Genomic DNA, 27,687 nt, shown 5'->3' on the forward strand with positions numbered 1-27,687 from the left:
TGCAACCTGCAGAGAACAGCTGGGGCTCAGTTCTGCTCTCCCACTTGGATGCCTCATAGTGAACATTCTCTAGGCTGTTCTGTCCAGACTTCAGATGCCAATCCAGGGGAGCATAAGCATCTTGAATTACTGTTCTATCTTCCAGCTCAGTTAGATGACTTAAATACTTCAAGGTATTTCAGTCTTGTCTATCTACATGTGTATATTCCAACTGAGTCTTTTATTTCTCAGTCTTTGAGAGAGGTCTGTGACAGATGGTGTGAATCACTCTCCAAAGATGTGTGTCTCTCTCCATTGGCTTCTGAAAGAGCCTGACTTTTAGGCCCAGTGCCGTGAAGATGTCATTGAATTGTCTGAGCATGTCTTGAACTGCTTGAGGTTTTGTAGTATATTCAAGCCAGCTCCCCTCTGCTGCTCCAGAAATGTACTGGTCTCCTTGAGTCTCCTGCTGGTCCCATATTTCAGATACTCTAGGATGTCTCAGATGGTGCTTTTCATCCATGCTTAGAAAAGTCTCTCAAGCTCTACATTGTTTCCTAAATACATCAGATGCTTTAAAACCACATATATCACAGCTTTTGGGGGATATTTCAATTTTTTCACATTTCTTAAAATTAATTTTGATCTATTTCTTATTTGTTAATACTTGTTACAGCTGTGACAATAACACAGAGAAATCACTTTCCCTCCTTTTGAAATGGAATAGCTGGGTTAATAGCATGAGCTCAGGGAAGGATGAAGGAGCACTTTCTCAGATGGGCTGAGGACCTGGTGGTTTCAGTGTAGGCTTCTTATGAGGGCTGCTTTGTGCAACCTACCTGATAAAATATGCTCAACTGGATTAAGCTTATAAGTGGGGATAAGAGCAGGACTAAAACAGAATTCAGTTCAGATATGCTGCATGTTTGTATAACATTGAGGTGCAGAGGAAATATTTTCTAAACTTGGTTTCTTCTGCTGTCAAAGACAGATGAAAGCAGAATGGTTTGCCACTTCTTTTGAGGTTTTTGTAACTGTATGTTTGGACTTTATGTTGACAGTTTAAAGTCAAGTGGTCTGACAGTGTTTCATGAATACACACTCCAGAACAGACTTCTAAAAGCATTAATGTAACACTGAACAGTCTTCTGAATCACAAGAAAAGACTTGTTTCTTATACCTATAACAATCAAAATGGTCTTTAAGTGTTTGAAAATACCAAGAAAATACTAATATTGCAGTGTATTTATATGAAGTAAGCAACAGAAAATGATCAGTGGGTAGAGGAGAAAACTGCTGTGCATGGGATCCTCCTTACACCCTGTTGTCAGTGCAAGGAATAGGAGTATCCAAATGAAGCTGGTCCTCCAAGCCCTGGCTACAGTTAATGAAGACAGATACGTCATTCAGGGAATGATTCAGCACATGGAAAGCTGAGGGTCCAACACAGGTTAAATGGTGTTTCTGTGAGGCAGGAGTTTAGCATTTATATCCTTCTGGATAAAATTACCCAAGATGGTGTGAGAAGCAGGCAGTGACCTTTCCTGAGAGCTGCTAAGGGATTACAGCTCTGAAATAAGGCCGTCTGCTCTAATCCACATAAACTACCTTTCCTAGCTCCACTGAGATCAGCAGCCATCTCTGAACTGAGAGATGGTTGGTCCCGGCCCAGAAGGAGACAGCACATTCATCACTGCCATTTGAAGATGGATTTGATACCAAATCTCATCATTAACAGACCATAAATAGTAATTATTTTGGATACTATCAGCAAGAACGGGAAATAGAAATTTGATTTGAACATTTTTTAAATGAACGGCAGTAAAACTAAACTCCTTGTTTTTTTTCCTGAAATAATGCATGAACAAGACTAGTTAAATCATATGGACATAAGTCCCCCTTTCAAAGTCTGGAAGTCATAAAGAATTATCTGTATTGGTAACTTTCATTAGTTTCAGCCTTTAAAGGTTGGCAGCATAGGACACATCTCTGCTTTATTCAGTGTGCTGTTCAGTATTTTGCAAGTTAGTATTTTAAAAAGGATATTAATGTGTTCAGAAGTATCCTTCTTATGTCAATCTGTAATACATCTTTAACCTTCCTTTTTCATTACAAAAATGCTTGAACTATTTTTACATCATCAGACTAATCCAAGCTGAGCTGGGCTTCCAGCCTCTTCCTCTTTATGCTCCTCCTCCCATTTCAGCTGTTTGCAACCTTTAGATTGGACAAAGCATGATTGAAACCTAAAGGCTTTGTTGACCCTTCACTTCACCTTGGCCAATTCTACATTAAGATCCAGGCCTCTGCTCCAAGCAGTGCAGAAGGACTAGTTCTCTGAATCTAAAGTGAAAGGGTAAAATTAAGATCCCATCTAATATAGATTGAGTATTGCTAGTCAGATTTTTAGCCTGAGATGTTGCACTGCACTATGATCCTGCTGTGGTTGGATCTACAATGGATGTAACCATCTTCTCTCTCTGCTTCTCCTTTTAGAATAACCAGGCTACAGTATTTCCAGAAGTGCAGAGAACTAACAAATGTTGCTTTTTTCTGCAGGATAGTCCCAAGTCTTGATTAGAAATGCCATGTTATTTTCCTATTGGGTTGCCATGAAAATTGACAGTATAGAGTACATAGAGTACAACACAGACAGAAGTGATTGGAAGGACTTGGCACTGTGAAAAACCCCTGTGACAGCCCATGAATTTGATGAATGATGGCATCAAGATACCTGGGTCCTCATCTGCATTGGTAAATTTGGGTACTCTCTTTAGCAAGACAGACCAGTGCTCTGCAAGTGTGCAGAAATTAGCTGAGGACATGTGATACAGCCTTTGTTAAATCAGAAGCTCTCCAGTTTTGCTCATCAGTTTTACCTACAGATGATTGCTGGGATGGTACTAACAGCTGTACTAATTATCCCTCTATAAATCTATAGATGTATAAATAGCAGGAACATTGAAGTCTCAAATGTGAATCTGATGATTGGTAGTAAAGAAAATAATTTTATGTTGAAGTATTGTTTTCCCAAAATGATTGAATAAGTAAAGCAAGATTAATGATCACTGAAGTTTTAGCTGATTCAAGTCAATTGTTGAGATGGATGGAAATAAAGCAGTGGTAATTTTACAATTAAGTAAAGAAGTGAAACAAATTGAGGTGCCTTTGGAAGGGTGTAAGTTAAAGAACTAGGTGATAAAAATGGCCTTAATACATAACTTTTTTTTATAAGATAAAAAATTATAAAATATTGTTGTAGATCACTTTTGATACATAATTTATACTGCAAAGTACCTGCAAAGGCTTATGTGGTTTCTGGCCTGTAGGAAAGAATTTATTCTCTTCTAACAAGTCTAATACATAAAACCTGAGCCATACTGCTCTCCTACAATGAAATTTTATACCATTTCCAGTGGAGGAAAAAAAGCTTTACTGAATGCTGGAACAGCTGGCAAAGAAACTATAAAGAGTGATTATAAAATTATTAAATCAAGAGATGACCACCTTCTAGTATATAGCCAAGCCTTTTGTACTAATCTGAAAATTGAATGTATTTTGCCTTACCAGCCTATCCAAGCTTGTGCCAGCAGCAGTTGTAGGTCTCTCCTCTGGGATATATGGTCTAAATCGGGTATTGAAGTTTTCAGGGACAGAACGGGAAGATCTCAGGGCAGGTGCTGGTTTTGGTTGGCCACATCCTTGGAAAACCTGAAAAAAGACATTCTTTGTTATATGTTAGCTAAATGAGAATCATAAAAGAAAGGAACGCTGGTATTTTGTAGCCTCTTTATTATTTTTTTGTATACTCAAAACAAGATTTGATTGACATTTTTATACTACTGAATTGAGTGCTTGGCCTGCATTAAAACTCAGGTTAATAATTTAGCATTATTAATCACTTGGTGAAGGTATGGAAACATATAGGGACCTTAAAACCCCATTAATTTAAGAAGGTGATTATTATGAGAAATTAACATCTGAAAGCATCTTAATTGCTGTCTTTCCAGGAAGAAAAATAGACAAAAGGTTGTCCTTTGTGGCAGGACATAGTTGATAACTCTTTTCAGTTTTGTTAAAATGCAGTATTTACCCAGAATCACAGGTCATCCATAATCCCCACCTACAGCTCTTTGTACCTTGCAATCTTATTTGTAGTCTTAAAGAAAAGGTCAATGATAAAATAGTTTTGTAACTTGGATAACTTTCCTATTCCCTCCCAATCTCTCCCTAGAAGGGTGAGGCAGACTGAGTGGGCAACAGGGATAATTATTTTGTGCTAGTGTGTTTGTTTTCTGGGTATAGAAAATAATGTTCGCAGTTATGAAATTTTTCATATACTTCCATCTGGAAAGAAGTTTCAATGTTGTGTATCTCGTAGGTACTAAAGGACACAGAAGGCTACTGGATATCAAGCATATTTCCCAGAGGCATTTTCACACAAGCTGCACATCCGAAAAAAGGTAGAAAATCCACTGACTAAAAATTATCAAGTGCTCTCATGAAGTAGAATCCTAGTGTTTGCCTTTACACCAACTTTTTCAGTTTTAGAGTCACCCTTCTGGTTTTGTGACTATTTCAACATTTTGCCTCCATTCAAAAGAAAAAGAATTGAATGCCAGAATTTCTCCTACGATATGTTGTACAAAACTCTAATGCCATACACAGACTGTTTGAATGAGCTTTGTGGGGGTGAAAACTGTGCAAATGCTGTGTTTTGGTTGTAGGACCAAATTACTCCTTTTTCTGTGGCTATGTTGGTTCCTGTGGCCAGATTTTGGTAGTGAGGAGTCTCCAGGGGTGGTTTCTGTGAGAAGCTCCAGCAGATTCCCCCATGTCCGACAGAGCCAATGGCAGCTGGCTCCAGGACAGCTCTGCAGGCCAAGGCTGGGCCGGTCAGAAATGACAGTGAAGTCTCTGTGATAACATTGTTAAGAAGGAAAAGAAAGTCATTGTGAAGATGAAATTGTGGCCAGGGAAGAGCAGGGTGAGAACACATGAGAGGAGAAGCCCTGCAGATACCAAGGTCAGTGCAGATGAGGGGCAGGAGATGCTGCAGGGGCCAGAGCTGAGATTCCCCTGCAGCACCTGGTGCAGCCAGCCCATGGTGAGGCAGCTGGGACCCTGCAGCCCATGGAGGGCCCTGGGGATACAGAGATCCACCCCCAGCCCATGGAGGTCCCTGGGGACACAGAGATCCACCCCCAGCCCATGGAGGGCCCTGGGGATACAGAGATCCACCCCCAGCCCATGGAGGTCCCTGGGGATACAGAGATCCACCCCCAGCCCATGGAGGGCCCTGGGGACACAGAGATGCACCCCCAGCCCATGGAGGACGCCCACACCAGGGCAGGGGGTGCCTGGGAGGAGGCTGTGGCCCCGTGGGAGGCCTGTGCTGGGGCCGGTGCTGGGCCTGTGCTGGGGCCTGTGCTGGGGCCTGTGCTGGGGCCTGTGCTGGGGCAGGTCCTGCAGACCTGTGCAGAGAGGAGCCCACCCTGGAGCAGGTTTGCTGGCAGGACTTGGGAGCCTGTGAAGGACCCACATGGAGCAGGCTGTGCCTGAAGGACTGCACCCCATGAAAGAGGGACCCAAGTCCTTGGTGCAATTTCTGTTTCTATCAGGATACATTAAATTGGCTCTCAGATAGGCTTCCTGGTGTTAATTTAGAGGCCCCAAATGATTCAAAGTTTGCTGAAAGAAGCTGATTAATACTAAATGTATGTCCAGTCATCAGGTCTGCTTTGGCTTAAAGTCCAGCAAGTCAGCTGTTGTATGGCCATTGAGATTTTTAATTTATGAGCGGAATACTGTTTGGTCTGGTTTGAAAATATCTGTTTTAAGAGTTTCAAGCCTCCCTAGTCCTGAGGGCTATTGGACAGTAAATTAATTTAATCAACCAAGAAAAAAGATTTTAGCTTGTAAAGCTCTAAACTTTTCATCAGGAAAGAATCTTATTTTTCTTCTGTGAAGAAAATTCAACTAAGATTAATATTCAAGATTTGTACATGATTGTGTATGACAATTTAAAGAGTGAAATCTATACGTTAAGAGCATGAATTATACTTACAAAAGTTTGGTTAAGTTTCTTTCAGCACTGAAAACGTAATTATTTATATATCTATAAAATCCCATTTACTCAATTAAGCAACTGAGTATTTGCCTACGAAGCAAGTGACAATTATACAAAACATACAACCAGATTCTCAGGAGAAAGGAAAGTGAGGGAATGTCTCCTTAAAAGTCCCAGTGTGTGATTGTTAAGCTACTTGTATGGCCATGTGGTGCAACTGCAAGTCTACATAATTTATATAACATGTTTCTTATGATGTACTGAAAAGAACCCAGCAGAGACTTTGTGGCATTTATCTTCATACAAATAGTTTCAGCAAGTGGTTTTATACAAACAAATTTACATACAGTCAGACAATAAAAGAGATGGAAACTAGACAGTAATATTTACATGACAGAAAAAGAAATATCTTGCTTTCTAAATGACCTAACAGAAATGCAGTAAGGATACAATATTCAGTAACTGAATTTTGAGTGCAAAAGAGACATTTTAAAATTTGCATCCTGGTATTGACAGAACACAAAATGTAAAGATTATAACTAATATTAACAAATGCTTCCTAAGAAGAAGCACATGAAATACTTTCTTTACAATGCTACTGAGAGGTATTGAACAATTTCTGGGAATATATTCAGGTGTTTCATTACACGTGATGTGAATTGGTAGCATAAACACACTCTCTAAAAAAATTAGTGCAGTCCATTTCATTTGAATTTAGAGAATAGATTCCATTTGAAATTAAGAAAGCTAACTTTAGTTGTCATCATATATGTGTCTACATTTAAGCTATACGTCTAAGATAGGGGAGATCAAAAGCTTCCTTTTGTTTCTCTCTCATCAGCACCTACAGTCATTTGGGATGTTCTGGGGTATCTGAGAGACCTGTTAAGATTTTATAACACGAAACCATTCCCCACTGAACTGCTGTTAAAGCTCAAATGGACCAAATCTCTATGGTCAGGGATATGAACCAAGCCGTGAGAGCAAGTCAACAGAGCCACTGAAGAATTACATCTCTTGAGCTGGCTAGATGGAAGTATCTACTTCAGGACTAGGATGTAGATACTGGAGAAAAAAAAGCCCTTTTCCCAGGAGAATTTGAAGTTTTGAATTTTTGCAGAAGATGGATTTTGTTCTCTGTGAAGCCTTGGGTCATACTGTTATTTAGCCATGTGGTAGTGCTCAGTGTTTCCAGTTGAGTGTCTCTATATGATTCTGCTCCATTGACTCTTCAAATAGAATAGCATTGATTTTTTTACCTGAAATGCCATTATATTTTTCCTGCACAAAGCTCTGGAAAGAACACAGATAAATGAAGAGGTTTTCTTAGTATGAAACTTGTGGACTATTTTAAGAAGAACCTTGGATGTAGTTCTGTGAAGATATCCTCCTTATAAATAATGCATAGGTAGTCTGCTATGTCATGGAGCTCATTCATCCATTTAGCTGAAGTAATTGCTGAGAAGGAACATATATTTATAGGTTAAAATGGCACATCCATCAACTCAGATAAAAGCAGATTTAAGACTTACTAAGGAGAAACTCAGTTATGGGATAGACTATATGAAAGTGGAAAAATATTGTCATGGCAGCCAAATTACTCTTCCAGCAGTCTAACATACTTGTATAGGACTAGACTGTTGCAGAAAATAGTTCAGTATGTTGTGTTTTGAGCAGCAATAGAGACATGATTATGCTGATGCAACCAGATTAGGAAATTTCTCCATTGTGAAAAAAATTGGATGTTATAACATCTTTTGTGCTGTTTTTTGAGTTTTCCTCCGCTTGGGAATGAGCAATCTCTGCAGGTATCAACTAGTAAACATTCATGTTTTTAAAATGGAGCAGATGTAGCATTTACTTTTTGACTTGAAGCAGGAACTGAAGGTGTTGGTACTGACAGCCTTGTGGGAAGATTGTGAAGGCTCTCAAAACATGCTTGTTTTGGCCAAGATTGAAATGAGTATTTATATGTTATGACTCTGAATATGACTACCTGAATTACCTCAGGGTGAATGAGAATGACAATAAGGTAAATGTATGCTATGACTATGTCTTGTATGTGAGCTGAACCTTGGGAAGCAATGCACAAAATGTAAAAATTTTGCCTGAGAAATAATCAACATGTTGCTGAGTGCTGAATTTGGCACTATGTTGTTCAAATACCAAAAAGGTGTCACTGGAGAATTACAAAGAGATTTCAATAAAGAGGACATCCTGTCTCAGCTATTATAAGCAGAAATCCAAGGTAAATCTACTGCACCATGACTTCTGCCAGAGGCAACCTTCAGGGAACATTAATCTGGGCAGACCCAGCCTGCAAGGCCTATTCCTAAAAGGTGCTGATGTCTTGGGAAGCATCTCAGGCAGCCCAGGCTGATTGTTTTGCACTCTCTGTGCTGTGGTTTGTGGAAGGAGCTCTGTAAGAATGGCTGCAGGTGTTAGATGATGAATCTATGGAAACTGGTTTTGATGATCAGCAGTCCTTGTCTTCTCTTGGAGTAGGGAAAGTTCGGGCATATTCAGAGCACATTGATCCTTCCAGGAGAAAGGCCTTGGGCCTTGGGGTGTGACTTTCTATACCATTGCTCTTTTTTTGACAAGCATCTCCAGTTGTCACAGCTGTCAGGAATGGGACTTTCCCTGAGGCAAAATAAGGACCTTGTGTGGCTGTCATTAAGGGACATGACAGGTGTGCAAGGTGAGCAGCCAGGAAGCCTAGAGGTTTGTGGTCAGACTTCCTGGACAGCCAGTGCTGAATATAAACTGCTGAGAAATACCAAGAAAACAGAGAAAGATTGCAGCCTCAGCCTGAATTGGAGGACTTTAACGTAATACTAGCACATGTTTAATGTGAACTGGGCTAGAAGAATTGACTATAATCATCACACAAACAAGCAAAGTTAATGGCCTAGGAACAGAGATGCTCCATTTTATGCAGTGAGAGGTACTGGAATGTGTTGAGTCTGAATGTCCTTGGTCAGCAGGACAAAGATAGAAGAGGTACATGTGGTATCTCTTTAATTCTCTGTCTCACTATTGACGTGCAGCTATCAAAAGAGGAAGACAGAGGGTTTGTGTCTTTTAAGGGAATGAAAGACAAAGAGTGAACTCAAGCAATAAGCCTTGACTTTCTGCACTGATTAATTGTTAAGTCATTGGCTTTTTTTTGGGCATCTTGAATAGGGCAATTTTATATCACTATATGACACAGGAGCGCTGGATTTTGGATTAAATAAATGGGTCTTCTGCCTACAAAGAGGATGAAGTAAGTGAGAGCTCCTTGAGGAAGAAATCTTTTGTTTTCATATTTTCCACTGCTTTTAAAAGAAAAAACAGCATTATATAACATGGCAGAAATATCTACTGAATACAGCATAGAGTCTTCTCCCAGACCCAACCAGGTTTTTAGATAGAAAAGGCTGCATGTCAGTGGTGAAAAACAGTCTTTGTGTATGTGGGTGTTGCAGGCATAACATTATTAGTGCATCATCATTTTTCCACTGTAAAAAGGCACTGGCTGGCTTGGGGGAAAATAGCTATGATTCCTAGTCACCACATTTTTCAGTAAGTACAGTCGAATAAAAGGTACAAAATTGTCTGAAGAATGAGAAAATAGAAAAGATCATGATTCCAACACCCTGCTTGAAGCTTTCTGAGTGGTACCTCAGATTAATTGACGAGAGTGGCTTTTCTCCCACATTAGCTCTGCAGTTGCATTCTATGCACCCCAGTACATCTGGTGAGGTGTCTGTCATTTCCCCTGGAGCTCTAAGTGGTCAATTGGTATAAGGGGGAAAAATTAGATGACAGAAGATGGATCAAAGTCTGCTTGTATATCATCTTTGCAAGTCTCACCTGGCATAGAAGAGGACAGCACTATACCCAAAGCCTTTGCCTTTTTATAAAAGGGTAAAGCATTTCCATGCTACATGAAAAAAGATGGCTGTAACCCAGGAGATCAAGGAAATCACATTTCACAAGAATAATGGTCTATAGAGAACATACAAAGGTCCCTCAAGGATAAACAGCTCTGTTATCTATGAAAAGATAATGAAATAAATTTTGCTGATATAATTTCTTTTCTGTTCTACAAGATTAAAAAAAAAATATTATCTAAGGTTTCTCTTAGAGGAAAAACTATTGCATTGTAAATGAAATTGCTATTAATCTTTAGAGCAAATAAAATATTTGTGAGGGACAGGAGAAACAGTCTGCTGTGCTATGAACAAATAGTGAGACGAGCTCATGCCAAAACATCATTGGACTCTGGCAGGGGATGCAGCTTTCCAGCTAATGGAAAATAATGTGAATTGGAAAAACTGTGAAAACAGTAAAAAGGAAAACGTCAAAAGTAAAAAGGAAAAAGTCAAAAGTAAAAAGGAAAACAAAATACACCTGGGCCTGGGGTGAGTTTTAAGTGAAAATATTTTTTGTTTCTTTTTTGAGGTAAGAGCTGAGTTTGCTGAAGCTGACCTTTAATTCCCAAAATATTTGAGAGAATTTGGCTGTTAAACACCTTGATGACTGGTGCCAGAATAAAGTCTCATCCTGCAGGATGTAGACTGCTTTTAAAATCCGAGGAACTTCATGTAGGTTGAAAGCAAAAGGCATATTGAAGGAAACTCTTAGCAACCTGCAGCACTGGGGCCATAAAAAACATCTAATTTTGGGTTGACAGGAAGAATGTAAACCTCAGGCTCCTGCTTTTTGTCCCCACTTCTTTTTTTTTTTTTTTTTCCCAGCTACAGCAGCTTCCTTCCAAGCAATGGAAAATCACTGACTTAGATGGCAGTCTGGCCAGCACCTGACTGACTGCTGGGAGTTAAATGGGAGGTAGAAGCTCCTAATGCAGAAAGCTTGGCGAACTGTTGACTTCAGAATTTCAGCCACAGTGCAATGATGAATATTAAGTCAAAGCCATTAATTGTTGACTATTGGCTCAACAGCACCTGCTACTGAATTTGAAGGATCTTATTAACAGGGGGTTCAGAGGTGGTGGTGACCTGTGTGTACACACACACATTAAAAATGGAAAGGAGGCAGCCGGTATCATTAGCTCTGTTTATCTTTGTGTCAGAATCCAGACAAAACTCTATCAAACTGAGGTCTGGTAATCAGAGACCAGCCAATGCAGTATTTCCCTAGAGTGGCTATTAAAGGAGGTCAAATGGAACATTTTGTGTATTCACCTCAAACACATTGTGCTCAGTCTGACCTAGATAAATCAAAATGTGTTTGGAAGTTAATATGGAGAATCACAGATGAGACACGAGTGGAAGTTACCAAGTATACTCTGCAGGATAATGCTTACAGAGTTACAACTGGCTTTCAGAACACTCTATTTTCCTTAAATCTCTTACAGCTATTACTTTGAAGTTTAATAAATGGTAGCTTTCTCCCTTCCACTTCGTTTTGAAAAATTCAAGCTTGTTTAACTAGTTTAACAAGGAATTCAAAGCCAGTCTGGTGAACTGTTGAACAAGCAAAAGTAACTTCTGGTGGTCTGGACAATTCTTCTTAAAGTCTAGACAGAAAAAATGGTGGAGATGTTTTTCCCCCCACTTGTGACATTCAATAACAGAGAAGGCACGACTGACACAGTACCTTTGCTGACACCTGCATGCTGTTCTCTTGCATGTTCATGATGGCTTCAGAAATCTTGACATCAATAGGATCCATGACTGATTCAATGTTGAATGGTCCCTCTAATCTCTCCGCTACCAGAAGCATAGCATCTGTTAAAACACAAAGCAGCCATTCCCTTAAAGAAGGGATACCTTTGGGGTCCTCAGGCAGAGCAGCACTGCCAGCTGTAGGTGTGGACACTGAGCTCTCCTCAGCAGGAGTCTGGGGGCATGGGTGGCAGCAGCACTGTGAAGCCTGCAGGGCAGCTTCCCAGCTCTCAAAAATATCTTCCCCTACTGCTGCCACCACAGAAAGAGGAATAAAGACTTTAAAAGTTAGATAAATATTAGTTGCCATAGCATAATCAAGCTTGGGGTAAAATTATTTTACACAGCTTCTTGAAGCAGCCAGTGCTTTGGAGTGTACTTATGAAATCTCCTTCCCAAGAAAAAGCAGGATGAATCCTTGGGGTATGTTCTTAGAATTTGTGTGAGATGATGAAAATTTTGATATGATCTATTGGGGTGTTATAATTAAAGCAGCTGTTCTTTCTGACTTTAATGATCTCATTTTCTTGCAATATGAACAGCAGATGAATATTGGATTTCTGCCATAGTATATAGGTATAAACCATGTTTGCCTTGCTACATTTTCAAAACATGGCTGTAAGTTGTATGTAAGAGGATATAATGACTGGACAAAAGTTCATGGCATTGAACTGAACAATATATTGTTTGCATGTTTTGTATTAAAACAAAAAAGTTTGCCTAACTTCTGTTACAGCCTCTCTACAAAATAATTTAATCTTTTGATGTTCATTAACAAGTGAAAAAAAAGCAATTGAAGAGAAATTCGTGGCAATAAAATGGTTTTGCCATGAATCACATATATTTGTCTATACACAGACACAAATTTATCATAATTTATGTGGCAATAGCCATGTGATAAACTGGATTTAGAGTACATCCTTTGAACAGCATCTGATCAGGATCCTTGTCTCCCATGTTTGATTTAAAGTTTTCAGCAACTAATTAGCTTGTAACCTTAACACAATAAACAAAAACCTTCACACGCTCTCTTCTTTATATGCCAGACTTAAGCTCCAGAAAGTACCAAGCAGACTTCCTTCTGAAACAAACCCATGCCTGCTTTGCTGTTTTAAGCACCAGTCCCACAGCAGCTGTGTGGAGAAGGCACAGATCTGACTGCAGTGCTTGTTAGCTTTACACTTGGCTGCAAATCACAGAGGTTTGTTCCAAGATGTGGACATCCTCTCCTTCCCCATAAAAGCACAAGTGTGTGGAGGTATGGGAAAAAGGGGCTGGTGTCTCACTCCAGCAGTTTAGACAAACACCTCCATGCGCAGCCTCACCCAAGGACTACATAAAGTTGTTTATATGCTGTCAGTGCATACCCAGAAATCCCACTGAAACTGGAATTGCTTGGCATGTAGCACCAAAACACTTCTGCAAATTTGCATCTAATAATTCACAGTACTTTTAGGCTGGAAAGAGTGTAATGCCAGTTATTTGGAGTGAGGTGTATAGCACTTGTTGCTAACTGTGAGAAATGCACAGATGATAGGAAATTGGTTTCAAGCAGAGGTGTTATTTTGCCTGCACCTTATTTTAAAATTCTGTAGTTTATAGCCTTTCCAGTGGGAAGTGATGAAAATAGCAACTACCTCTGATAGAGAAAACAGTTTTCATGCACACAAAGACACACACATCCATACACACACGCACACACACTTACAGATTACAGCAATAAGTTTGCAGTTTTTCAAATGCAAAAACACCAAAACAAAACAAAGAGAATTTGTAAATGCGGACTCCTATGAAGTATTTTCTTCCTCATGTTCAGAATGACTTGAATAAAACATTTATGATTTAGTACTTTGTGAGCAATGTGATCAGCTTAAATCCTAGGTGCCACAATGAGTACCAGGCCTTGTTAGGGCACAGGTCTTGGTGGCTGAATTTTGGTAGTTTACTTCAGGAATAAGGTTAAGATTAGGGTTACTGTGTAAAACAGTCAAAAGTATTTGTGTTTCTTTGTTTTTTTTTTTTTTTTTTTTTTTTTTTTTTTTTTTTTTTTTTTGTGTGGGGTTTTTTTTTTTTGGTTTGGTTTGGTTTGGTTTGGGTTTTTTTTGGTAGGAGGAGACTACATTTTAAGCTAAGGACAGGTGCCTCTTTATATGAATGTACTTTTTTTTGGCAACTGGAAGGTTGGAAAAGTCTAGTGCTAAGCCCTAGTATGTGTTCAGGGACTGTGCTGAAGCAGAGTTCTGTAAATACATAATTGCTGGAGATCTCTTGTGGGAATGGGCGGTGGCTCCAGCCTACCTGCTGCTTCTTCTGATGGCATGGGACAAGAGTTCTGAATTAAACCTTGAAGTGAAATCTCAGCTATGTGGCAGAAAAGTCCATCACCTTTAACTAAACAAGAACCACAGTTTTAATTTAAGAACAGCCTTTCCTCAAAGAAAGTGCCTTCAACTCCAAAATGAATAGCTCTAGGAGATGCAAACTGAAAATCTGTTCCTGGCTTAAACATTTTGTATCTATGGAAAGATAACCTTTAGGTAATCAACTTCTATTTTCTGAACCTTTAGCCTATTCATAGACTTAGTCTTTATATATACATATATGTATATATTTATATCTGTATCTATATAATCTATATCTATCTATATAATCTATCCATATCTAATATATCCATATCTATATATATCTAATCTATATCCATATATATATCTATATATATCTGCATCATCTATATCTATATCTATATCTATATCTATATCTATATACCTATATCTAATCTTTATCTATATATATAACCGATATCATCTATCTATTAGTCATTGTTGAGGAAGAGGGCAAAGGCTGAGGAATATGGGTAATTCCTGGCTGCCAAAGGTGAGCTTTTTGTTATGTTGAGTTCTTTCTTTGATATGGTATGTTATAGGTCTGATGATACTTTCAAGAGCCAGGGTTCAAGTTAGGTTAGAGTAAAGTTTATGTTTCAGTCACATGGGCTATAGATTTAAGCTATTGCTCTACATAAAGGAAAGGAAGAAAGTAAGAGAAAATGAAAGAAAACAAAAGGCGAGAGAATAATAAAACAGTAAATCCCTGTGTGTCCATATTCTTTAATTTCTGTCTCCTTCTCTGGCTTGGAATGGATCTGGACCACTCCAGGTAGTTATTCCTAACTTAAGTCTGTGGAGCAGTGAGAGACTATGAGCCAACAGTGACACTTGATATTAGAGCCTTGTGATCTTTTATTTAATTATATCTTAAAGATATGCCTGGGGAGCAAAGGGCTAAGGGAAAAATAGAATTTGAAATATCCATGCGTTTATTGATGACAGGTACACATTTATATCAACAGTTTGTATTTTTGTTTGGGGGTTAGGATATGAGATAGGACTAATGCTGAAGTAGAGGCCTATACAGGGATATATTTGAAGAGGAAGAGTCTGAGAAATGGAGTAAATTCTCTGAAAAGAGTTGCTTGAAGGGCTGAAGTAAAACATGTTCCTCCTTCAACATTATTTCTGAGACTGACACAAGTTGTGCTTCCAGTTAATGCTCAGTTTAGGGATCGGCTCAGACTAGAAGTCTTGGACAATTGCACAGTTCAGATGAGTTCTTGCAGAAATGGAAATTTAATTAATGTTTGAGGACTCATTTTTATTTCAGTTCCAGCAGCTTTGTGGGGCAATGGCTGACTTAGCAGTGACCGGGCTGCCGGGTTATTCTTGTCTCCTTTTGGTAGGAGTACTACAAGCTCAGTCTAGCAAAAGAGGATGAACAAGTGGAATTTCTATGAATGCCAAAATTATTTTCTTACCCTCTGTTTGACTGGCCTCTTCCTTCTACCCTTTTTCTAACCACCATGCTGTTCCTGACTAAATCAAACATATCCAGATGATACCTCACAGCCACAGACTGAGAGAAGCCAGGAAGAACAAGGTAGTTTTAGTTTTGAATGTTATTAGTGAATGTTCAGGCTCCTTGGAAACAAACTCACTTCTGTATCTAACTAGCTTGATACTATAAATTTTTTGAGGTAGGCCTCAGATTTAAATTAAAACTGAATTTTTCATCTATAACTTTGATTTCTAGGAAGAATCGCTGTACAGTGTTTAAGGTGAATTGCTCTCTCCTCAGATCATTAGGTTGAGTTCTCTTTTTTGCCAATCCTAACTCTCACTAGAGTGATAAACTTTATTATTCACTTGTGCAGTTCCATATGAGCACATACATACCAGCTATCCTGTGCAATTGAGTGAAAAGGAAGCTGTTAGGTTGAATACAGTGAAAATCAGATGAAATGTAATAAGCTGAGATTTATGACAGGACAGTCAAAACATTGTAATGGTCCTCACCTGACTGCAGCTCTTCAAATCTCTAATCATGTATCTCCAAACACAACACTGCTGTCCCAAACCTTTTTTTTTCCTTCTAAAAATGTTGTGAATATTATTACCTGAGAAACTGGAAAGATTTCAATATGAAGTTGAGAAAATCTAGATGCTTTGAATTAGTCTTGAAATCCTAATTCTCAAGAACAGACCCTTGAACTGGACAAAAGCCTAGCTGAGTTCAGTGTAAATCTGAGTGGGCTAAGTAATTTCTCAGTCACCTCAAATAGTAGATATTGGGAACTTAATTATTGTTTGTGCTATAAAAAATATGAAAACTGGGTGATTGACTCACCTATTTTTTATGTTGTTAATATACTTGGACTGTATTGTATGTTCTTGATTTTTCCTGTTTTGTATTTTTCCAAATCTGCCTTCTTAGGTTCAGTATGTGTTCTTTAGGTACTATAGCATCTGGTAAAAAGCTGGCATCTGGCTGCCAGCTGGGGTGAGTGGATCAGGAGCTCGGTTTAGATAAGTCATTCCTGTGCTGTGGGTTTGTCAGGGACTTGGAAACAATAGATGTGACTAACTGCTCACTGGAGGACACAGGCTCACCAATGGCCCAGAGAAAGTGCAGAGCATACGGCACCCCTGGATCACCACCAGTGCTGCTGCTCTCAGCCTCTCCTGCATGCTGAAAACAGGAGTGGGGACCCTCCTGATGCAGTAACCCCCCAAAGGCTACTGAAGGCCTAGGGTGTGCTCCAAGGACCCCCAACATGTCTCTGCCAGCTGAGCACAGCAGCTCCCTAACTTCTTTATATTCTCTTTTCCATATCAACACAAAGCACAGGTATTTGTCAGTGGCTTTTAGAAGGACCTTGTTTCATTTTAAGCAGTACTTAAGAAAGAGATCCTGAAGAAATTTTTGGTTTGCTTTATAGGGTTGTTTTTTTAGGTTTTATAGGTGCAATTTTAATGAGAAACACAGGAGATAACTGGTCATCATGCTAAGTAATTTACTGTATAACTTAAACATTCAGAAGACCAGGTGTGAATTTCAAGATATGGAAATATTTATGAGCCCTAGGAATCTACAGGCAAAATAATGGATAGACTAACAATACAAATAGACAAGAATCTGCTTCTGTTTCCTTATAAAAGCATCAAGCCACCCTCCTATAATCCTGATACCAAAACTGATGTGTTCCTGTTTGGGTTATATTTCTTTCAGGGCAGTTTCCCAGAAAACTTCCTAGTGAACTCCAGATTGAAATGAAAGGAGCGGGGAAAATGAAACTGATGTATGAGACTTCTGACAAGTTATAACCCCCTCTAAACTAGGCTGAAATACAAAGTTCTGGCAAGAACCATCAGTGCCTCCTTTTTCTTGCCCTCTTTCTAGCATCCAGAAAATGCAAAGAGGCTCTGATAGGGATAATTTGGGAGGCTGATAAGGAAAGGCATTTTTAGGGTCTCTGTTAATTTGGCTGTGACATCAGTTTTTCCTTTCATGCACATTGTTGCTCTTCTACTTCAAAATTATCAGTGAGATTCCAGCAGTGGCTGAGCTTCCCCCAGGGGAATCCAAGAGAGAATCTATGGATGAAGTCTATAAATGTTGTTTCTTCATGGAAACAAAGAATGGTAAAATACTAAATTGCATGTCCTTCACAAAACTGAAAGGTATATTTTATTTTGGGGAAAAAAAGGAGGAAGATCTTATTTTAAATTCACCATTTAGAGTTCTCTATTTTTCTTCTAGGTATGTGGTCTTACACTTAGTTATGGAGAACTGCATAGTGCTTGTTCCCAAAGCTGCTGGTGAACAAAAGTAGGTTTTTATTTATGAAACTTGAAAGGATTTGTCTAAGGACAAGAGCATGGATTGCAGATGAAATAGTCGTAAGCAGAGTGAGAAACCTGTTGCAGTTGACTGTGACCTTGAGAGTGGCAATGACTTTTGGGATAGGATATAATTGTTGATATGCTGGGCTGCAAGACAGGGATCATTTGGTAGCTTCCCAACCTTCTGACCAAGGGCAAGGGGAGGCAGGAGTCTGGATTATATTTGCTATTTATTGTATTGTGTAGGTAAAACTCGGTGAGTTTTCCATCATGACACTAAATATAAATAGTGGTCATAAAATCTTTAGAGCATTAGATGGTAAACTAATGAAACAAATTAAAAACTAAAAATTGAAAAGTGAAATATGGGTACATATTGACTTTTTACAAATATAATATCAGTGGAAATAGATCCCTGTAATAATCTGCCAAAACTTTTACTGCTAGATTATGATTTACTAAAAAAATTCAAGAAGTGGAAAATAAATCTCTACCTCACATTTAAGGGAGGTGATAAGAACTCTTCTCAGGAAAACAGAATAAGGCATGACATAGATGCCAAAACTGCTGTTTCCCTTAGGGTCCACAGTCCCTTTTTCAAATTATTATTCATATTAGAATTCTATATGGTTCTATCCTGATGAGGCTAAACTGAGACATTACAGATTCCCTGTCTGAATATCATTAAGCTCCACATACACTCCATACTATGGAATAATAACATTGTAATTTTCTACATTCAGCTTAATTTTATTTTTAGTGGTTTTGTGGTGTTTTTTTTTTGTTGTTGTTGTTGTTTTTTGTTCATTTTTGTTTTTTGTTTTCTTTTGTTTCATGGAGAAGGCGCTTCTCTTAAAATTCATGCTGCGCTTGTGGAGAGGGAATTCAATATTTTTATTTGGCTATTCAGTTAACAATAACCAGTTAAGCTTCTCTCTGGAGAAATGCAGGCAAATGACTTGTCAGTCCTTGCATGAGAAGCTGCTGGATGTGGGTAAGATTTTTCTGTAGGTGAAAATTCTCAGCTTACAAATCTGACGCTGAACAAAACAGGGAGCAATGGGGAAAACATGTCTGGGGTGGGTTGTTTACAGGGAGAAAACAAGGGCAAAGAAAGATGGATTAAAGTGAGCTAAGGAACAAACATGGGAAAACAGGTGGAAGAGGGCATATGAAAGAGGCCATCTGGAAAAACTGCTGGTCAGCAAACTTGTCAGAGGCTTGATCACTGCAGTCTGCTCTATATCTTTATTAAACTCTATTCCTCTATTAAACTCTTAACCATTTTCTGGTTGAGAAGAACAGCATGGTTGTGCAGAATATTTTGTGTGTGTGTGTGTGTGTGTGTGTGTGTGTGTGTGTGTAAAATGCAGCTAGCAAGGTTCAAGCCAATGTTCCTGTGAGTAGGAGACCAGCAGCAGGTAAGACCTGAGGTTTCTGCTGGACACTTGGTTTAGTCTGGGTGCAGAGTCTGGACAGTCCTGAGGTCCAGGCTATGGGCTATGGTTCTGGGGAGTTGGTTCAAGATGTGTGTGTGTGTGTGTGTGTGTTTGTGTGTGTGTGTGTGAGCAAAGGGGGCTGCATGCAGCTCCCAAATGAACTGCCGCAGGGGCAGTCTGACAGAGATTCATTCACCCTCTTATCCCTTCTGAGCCTATAATTTCTGCACATCATCCTTGAACCTGGAGTTCTTCAAAGGAGTAGTGCAGAAGGATGCACTCCTGAAGGTGTCTAACTGTACACAGTACAACCAAGACATGGAAAACTCCATTTCAATTTATTTTTCTGCTGTGAGTAGCCTCAAAATTTCACCTGCTGGAAAAACACCTTAACCACCTCTGCTATTCTAAAGTGCCCAATAGCTCTCCTTTTAAAGCTGTTTCTGTGGAATACTTAGGTATTCTGGACAGAAAGATTGGTATTTAAGGCACATAGGGTGAATGCAGTTTTCTGGCTTATGCTTGAAGGGTTAATGTCTGAAGGATGATGTAATGAAATTATGTCCTAAGTTCTTTCAGGAGGGACTGGAATCCAGAATTGTCCCTGCCAGGTTAATTACCAGCTGATTAAAAGGCAAACTTTATAAATGAGTGTAAAGTATCAGATCTAGTTATTGATTATCTGTGTTTTAATTACCAGAATATACAGATTTAAGAATTAAAATGTGGGTTTTGATATTTCTGATCAGCTATGTAGCCATGTCGGTTCATGGTAAGATCACTTACTCTTCCTTCAAAATAAAAGGAAAAAAAGAATTGTCATCAGTATGAATAAACAAAAAGGATACTTTATTATTCCTGTTGGGATTGGATCTAACTGTCTCTTAGGTAGAGCAGCTGAAGAAATTGCAATAGATGTATGAAGAGTTATTGACACACAATTGTCATCCTTTTGCATCTGATAGAAACAAAATGAGTTTTGTTGGGTGAACTGATGTTTTTGAGTATTTCACATACCATATGTTTTTCTTCCTTGTATTGAAAAAAAATGGCTATATAAAATTATTCTTCTTCTATGTCTTTCTATAACTTTGAGGAATTCTAAAAAGTTTATACACTGTTACTACATGATGTCTTATTTTTGGTCATGTATGCAAAAATAAAATGGCAGACTAGGCAAAATGGTCGTCTTTGTCTACTACTCTTATTCTTCCACTGTCTTTCGTAGCTGAATGTGAGACATTCTTCTGAACTGGAATTTTAGCTAACATTATGTCTAAATGTTTGACACGCATCAATTAATAAAAAAAAATACATTTCTAAAACCTTTGTCTTGTTGCTTTTTCCATATGCCAAGAGAGGTTTAAATGGTCTGTCAGAGGAAATGTTAGTAAATAAGAGAACCCCCATTGATGCCTGTATGCTACCTTCCATAGTTAATTTAAATTTGTATTAACATTGACTAGTGTGCATAATTCTTTTAAGATAGGTGGAGTTTGAACCACTGAAAAAAGTCCACCTTTCTGACTCTTTCTTGATGAGCTAGGCTGAAATGGTTGAAATGAACAAATCATAGCCTGAAATTTCCTACTACATTTAAAAGTATCCTTGTTAGTGAAAATCTCCTGGGTATATAGTTTGCATTATCTTTATACAGTCAAAGACATTAGAACCTCAAAGATCTTGTCAACCATTCCAAAGCCCATGCAGAGTTACAACCCTAGATATAAATTCCTAGGTATAAAATCCCTAGAGCTCTGTGCAAAAAAAATTTAAAATAGCTTTGCTATATTCTTCTGACTTTTTTTATGAAAGCTATTTCACTGTCTGCCGTACATCACTATCAGAGTATTTGTCCAGCTATGTGGTGTATTTTTTTTTGCTGCTTAATTTAACTCAACTGTTTCTAATAAGCTGCTTCCTATACAACGTTTGCTTATTTCTTCTTTGTTAAATCCCTCAGATATATGTAGATATTTATCATATCTTTTAGTTTGTGCTTGGTCATATTTTCCATGTTAATTTTCTTATTCTGTTTTCACAAGTGATTTCCTCAGGTCTTTTCCTGTTTTCTTTATTTCCTTTAAAAGAATTCTCTAATATTGTGGTGCCTAGAACTAATTAAACTTTTAGAGTTGGATCTCATTAATGTTGTTTTGCAGAGGTCCTTTTTGTTCCATATTTCTGACTCAGAAAACTTCCTTGATTCCCTTGATGTATCTGATTTCCTTATCCCCTTCATCACAACTGATTTATAATTCATATTTCCCATGTCAGTCTTGACACATTTTTCAAATGTCTCCTTATATTCAGAATTTACAGTGAATATAATTTCTACACTCTTTTTTTATTTTCTTTCCCACTTTTAATTCTAAATTTTGTGCAGTAGAGATTTTTCCAACCTTTGGCAGAATTTATGGTACCTTTTTTAACACATAATTAATGATCTGTCCATTATCTCTTCTGGAGAATTGACACATATTTTACTTTTATAAAAAGTTTGTTTAAAAAAACTTTTAGTTATTGCAAGAATAACTTCACCCTTTAACAGTATCTTGCCTTAGCATCTTATCATAGCATGGATTGGATTGGAAATGACCTTAAAAATAATGAAATTCCAACCCCTTGACATGGGCAGGGACATCTTTCACTTGACCAGGTTGCTCAGAGCCCAATCCAGCCTGGCCTTGAACACTGCCAGACAGGGAACATCAACCATTTCTTTGGGCAAACTGTTCCAGTGCCTCACCACCCTCACAGTAAAGAATTTTTTTCCTAATATCTAATCTAAACCTACTTTCTCTCAGTTTGAAGCCACTTCCCCTTGTCCTGACACTTAATGATCTTGCAAAAAGTTTTTCTCCACCTTTCATAATCTTTCTATTACTTAGTGTGGTGGTATCTATGACTTTAATGTCTTCTGCAAAAATCCAGTTTAAACCTATCAGACTGATGTTCTATTGGTACTTTACTGCCTTATGGAAGGACATTGGTCATTGTTCTGTTCTTTTCTTTTCTCTGAATAATTTTTTCTGCTTCACTGTGTCTGTATGGCACTAGATGTAATGCATCTTCAGTGCTGCATTATCAATGAATTTTTAGCCATTTTTTGAGTTAAAAGGGTGCAGTGGATGACCAGCTAGATGTTCAAAATTTTGGAGATAACTTTTTCTCCAGAGACATTTTTAACAGACTGCGCAGGACCCCAACCCAAGACTTTCTTGTTGTTATCTTTTTAATAAAATGGGATTGGGGGTAAACAGTAAGGTGAAAATGGACACTAGTGTTACTGTTCAGGAGAGTAAATATGAAGACTGACCTAGAAAATCAGAGAAGGACCTCATGATACTGAATGACTGAGCAATAAAATAGAATCAACTGATGATTATAAGAAAAAAAAAAAATTCCTAATATCTTTTGGGCAATGAAGGGTTTTGAGATGATCATTGTCACTCATAACCAAGCTTTTCAGTTTATGCTACCATAACATTGTCTTAGTAATCATCAGAAAACCTCACACTGAATATTTGGAGAATATCTAGAGAAGGAAGAGACCATCAAATAAAATAGGTTTATAGTTACAAATAAATCTACAATAAAATAACATCATAGATAGTGCATTGCAGAAGTGGTAAATGAAAGCTTTAAAATGTGACACAAACCATAATATAACATCACACAGTCCTGAATCAGAAGAATTACCAGAGGATGCAACAGTGGCAAGCCAAATTGTGGGTGGCATGGGGTTTCTTGAGGGTCAGTGTTTATTCCAGTACAGGAAAAGAGATGTGGAATACAAAACTAGTGGATCACATTTTATTAGTTTCTTGACGTTACAATAATGATAATTTGTTAATTCTAAGTATATACGGCAAATTCCTCTGTGTTGTCATCTTTTCAGAGCATAACTGGATGATCCTCAGTTTCTTTGGTAAATTCAACCTTTATTTCCTCTGAATCAAAGAAAATCATTGCCTGTGTTTCATGTGGGAAGCCACAGTTGCTATTAAAGTCTGAAGTACATACTTCCCAGGTACCAGTGCCAGGCTTTTGAATAGACATCCTACGGGTAACATCTTTCCTGCTACTTTGTCAGTAAGATGACTTTATGCCTTTCCTTGCCATAAATAAACAATCAGCCTATGACCATCTTTGCTGGCATGAATCCATCCCAATGGAGCAGCTCTCAGGGAGGTGTCACACACAGTTGCACAGACAAAATTGATTTTTGCCTTTCATTTTATTGATTAATATGGAAATGTACTGCGGATATCTCATTGCATTTAAAAGCCTGCCACTATACAGAGAATTTTGAGATGCCTAATAGCATTTTCTCCCAGCAAGTCTCAAGGCAGCAAGTGAAAACAGTGGGTTTTTTTCCCCCACTGATAAATGTTTGAATCCCAAATGATTGCATACATCAAGGCTGTCACAAATCAATGCTGTTGGCATGACTTATCTATTTATTGTTTTGACATTCCTCTTGAAAGGAAAGAGCAATTTCTCTATGTTTGCCTAGCTGCACTAACTATAATATTGGGATGAAACAGAACTAATCAATAGAATAGGGGAAACATTGTAAAAATCCTACACTCGAGCTTCTTAATTCTTCCAAGTTATCTGTGTCCTGATCTTTTAGATGATTGGGAGATCAAGAGTAAAAATTTTTGTCCAGTCTAGGGAAGGTCAAAATACTATAAAAAGTTAATGTTCATCGCGAGGCAACTTGTCTGATGTGCTGTAATCAACATAAATATTAATAATAATGCACAACGGTGTTTTGCAGAAAATAAAATGTCTGTTCCCACTAAAACTTTCACAGCAGGGAAAAAAAAAGCTTTTAATATAGAGGGTGAAAAATTAAAAAATTGAACATTTTCCACAGAAAGATTGCTGTCTGGCTGTACACTACTGAGGCTTCCAGGCCAGTAGCCAGGGAACCATTGTATTAATTGTCCCTCTAAAATTTTTGATTATCTAAAATGAGTATTTCCCAAAAGAAAAAATCAGGAACAAAAAATTCCTCCAACAGTTCCAGTTTCATCCAATGGGGATTTATGGATATGAATTAACTCTATTTCCCCATAAGACTGCTGTATGCCATAAAAATGGACTACGAAATCTAGGAAGGTATAGGGATGTTTTGGGATGGACTTTCTATAACTTTGAGTTTTAACCTGTTCTTTCCATTCTAAGCACTTAGTAGAACAGTCCTCCCTGGCTCCCTGAACACCAAATGTGAAGATGTAGTCAGCACTGGAGACCTCTGGAGAGATATTCCATCCTCCCAGTTTATTTAGTGGTTAAGTTTGCTGTGAACTTTTTCATAATGCATCCGCTCTTTGGGAGCTGCCTGGCTAAAGCAACTTTGTGCATTCCAGCCTCTGCACTGCTCTGCCTCACCCTCCTTTTCCAGCGGAGCTCCTCCTCTGCCACTGGTCTGTGCTGGAGACCAGCCTTCATGAAATTCCCAATCTTTGTGTGCATCCACTGAACCCAGCTCCTCTTCTTACTAGAATAACAAATGCTGATGAAATTCTGCTATCACTAACCCAGCTCTAGCCCTGGGACATGAACACTGATTTCATTGCATTTCTTCTTGGTCCTACCAGACATAAGCAAGAACAGGATGCAGATCCAGTAGCATATTAAGGAAGAAATGTTAGGCTGTGTCCTATGCTGCTATACCCACAGTTTATTGTTGTAAAGAAATATCATTGACTTCAGATTTTCTGAATGTGACAGTGTAAACCCAAATACGTAACCTCTCAATGCTATACATTTTAAAGAAGACATTAAGTTTATTACTAATACTTGTATTTGCTGAAAATAGGACATGACCCAAGGCCTGATAAAGTCAAAAAGCATCTTTTCAACAATTTGTTTTGGAGAAGACTCTTCATTCCTGTTCTCATATTTTTATGAAAATATTCAGTTTTTTCCAGTTGGCTGAGTGTATGGAAGGAAATAACTATTATTCCCATTTCTGTACTGTTGTCTGTGGACATTACTGTACAGAAATGAGCATGTTTTGGCATGAAAGGACTAGATGGTAATGAAGTTGATGATTTTGTTCCTATTAAACAAAATAAGCCATGCCAGTTTTGGCTCTGTTCAAAATATGGGTTAAAAAAAGGTAATGTTTTTATGTTTGTCAAATGGAATTGGACAGTATATATGGAGCAAATTGTTTTCTATGGTCTCAGAAGAGAAAAAAATGTGAGAAGACAGAAAAAAAAGAACAGCAAACACTCTTCTAAAAGTTGATACAGAAATGACTGCTTACTTAAAATCCTGTTTAAATGTGTCATATTTTTCAAGAAAAAAATGGAAAAATGACATCATCTGACAGTGATATATGCTGCACTGTACACTGGATTCTATCTGCTCTCCAGGGAAATCTTTTCACAGACACTTAACATTGCTGATATTCAGTAGCTAAAAAAGGCCTTCAAAGTCAAGTGTGTTCTGCTTCAGTTAAAGGAAAATTTAAGATGTATTTTTTGTCCTCACCATTTCCCACATGCTCTATACAGAAAGATGAGAGCTGACAATATAAATAATGATGATTAACTTGGTAGTTTTATGTCTGTCTACCAATCAGGAAGGAAAACCAAAAAGCTTTTATAATACTTACATCAGCCTAGAAACATCTTTTCACCCAAAGCAGGCAGACACCATTTACATATCCCAGCCTCAGGTGGGGTCTCTGCACTCGTGAGACCCAGCCTGGAGCTCTGCATCCAAATCTGGGGCTCCCAGCATAAGGAAGGCCTGGGCCTGGTGGGGTGGGTCCAGATAGGAGCTGTGATGTCACAGACATATTTTATGAAAAATCCTTTTACTAGGATCTTTTCTCCTGAGAAGCTGAGAGGCCTCAGAAACAAAATGTAAACAATGATTATCTGCTGCTGTGGAATGCAACAGGTGCATCTTTGATTGGTCTCATGTGGTTGTTTTTAATTAATGGCCAATCACAGTCCAGCTGTCTTGAACTCTCTGGTAAGACACAAGATTTTATTATCATTCCTTTCTATTCCTTGCTGGCCTTCTGATGAAATCCTTTCTTCTATTCTTTAGTGTAGTTTTAAAAGATCATTTTCTTTTCATATAATAAAATCATAAAATAATAAATCAGCCTTCTGAGACATGGAGTCAACATTCTCGTCTCTTCCCTCATCCTGGGACCCCTGTGAACACCACCACACTGTGAAGCTGAGGTTCATCTTGGAGAAAAGAAGTTTACAGTTGGACCTTAGAACAGCTTTCCAGTATCCAAAGGGGCCTGCAAGAAAGCTGGAGAGGAAATGTTCACAAGAGGATGTCATGACTGGACAAGGGGTTATGGCTTTGAACTGAACAAATGTTGGTTTAGAACAGAAATTAGGAAGGAATTTTCCCTATTAGGAAACAAGGGTAGTGAGGCACTGGAACATGTTGGTCAGAGGAGCTGTGGATGTTCCATTCCTGGAAGTGTTCATGAGCAGGTTGGATGGGGCCCTGAGCACTCTGGTTAAGTGGGAGGTGGAACTAAGTGGTCTTTAAGGTCTCTTCCAAAACAAACCATTCTATTATTCTATTATATTTTCTTTTGGAAAAGCAAGTTAGACAACTTCCCATTTCAAAAGTGAGTTGCACAAATGCAGCTAGAAAAACCTGTCCTTTTGGTGATATTTACTCAAACCATGGAATAGAAATATTTACTTTGATTATTTCAAACATTTCTCTCTCTCTCTCTATGGAAACATAATAGACAATAAATTCAACTTACCCCTTGCCCTAACTTTATTGCTCAACTTTTTAAATTTGTTTATTTTTTCTGCAAATATTTGTGTGCTTAATGTTGTTTACACAAATATCTGTAGAGGAGTTCCCATTAATGAACAAATTATTGTGTCTGTGGTTCAGATGAGTTTGTTCAGCCTTGTCACATGTCCAACACCACAGTTTCTTGACAGAAGTGAGACAGAAAAAATTTACTAAAAACATCAGTAACTTAGATGTAAAAAAGACAATATATGAAAAGACAGCCCTTTTTTGTTTGATAAGAATGAATCTCACTAATTTAAAATGGAAAAGGGTCTGGCAAAGAAAGAATATGTAACATTTCCATACCTCTACTATGCCTCTTACTACAAATCTTTTCCTTCCTTCATTTGTTTTGGAATGCTGGAATATCTATTCAAGGGCTGGAAATACATTTGCTGTGAGCTAAGTGGCCAGTTACTAAAAAAAAAAAAAAAAAAAAAAGAGCCATGCCAGATGCCTATAACTCATACTTGTGGTTTCCTTTTAGTGTAAATGGTTCAGTAGAACTGAAAATTCTCTTATGTTAATAAAAGCTGTTC

The 27,687-nt window shown here is 38.1% G+C and overlaps 1 protein-coding gene across 1 annotated transcript in view; it reads right to left on the bottom strand.

Moving 5' to 3' along the window:
* Positions 1-27,687, bottom strand: part of GPC6 (glypican 6) — a 725,714-nt gene that overhangs the window by 59,510 nt on the left and 638,517 nt on the right. Inside the window, exons 5-6 of the mRNA XM_058018930.1 lie at positions 11,657-11,787; positions 3,547-3,690 (exon numbers count right to left, since the gene is read on the bottom strand). Coding sequence (XP_057874913.1) covers positions 3,547-3,690; positions 11,657-11,787 — 275 coding nt within the window. The remainder of the gene's footprint in view (positions 1-3,546; positions 3,691-11,656; positions 11,788-27,687) is intronic.

This window comes from Melospiza georgiana, chromosome 2 (genome assembly GCF_028018845.1).
Source record: "Melospiza georgiana isolate bMelGeo1 chromosome 2, bMelGeo1.pri, whole genome shotgun sequence".
NCBI lineage: Eukaryota > Metazoa > Chordata > Aves > Passeriformes > Passerellidae > Melospiza > Melospiza georgiana.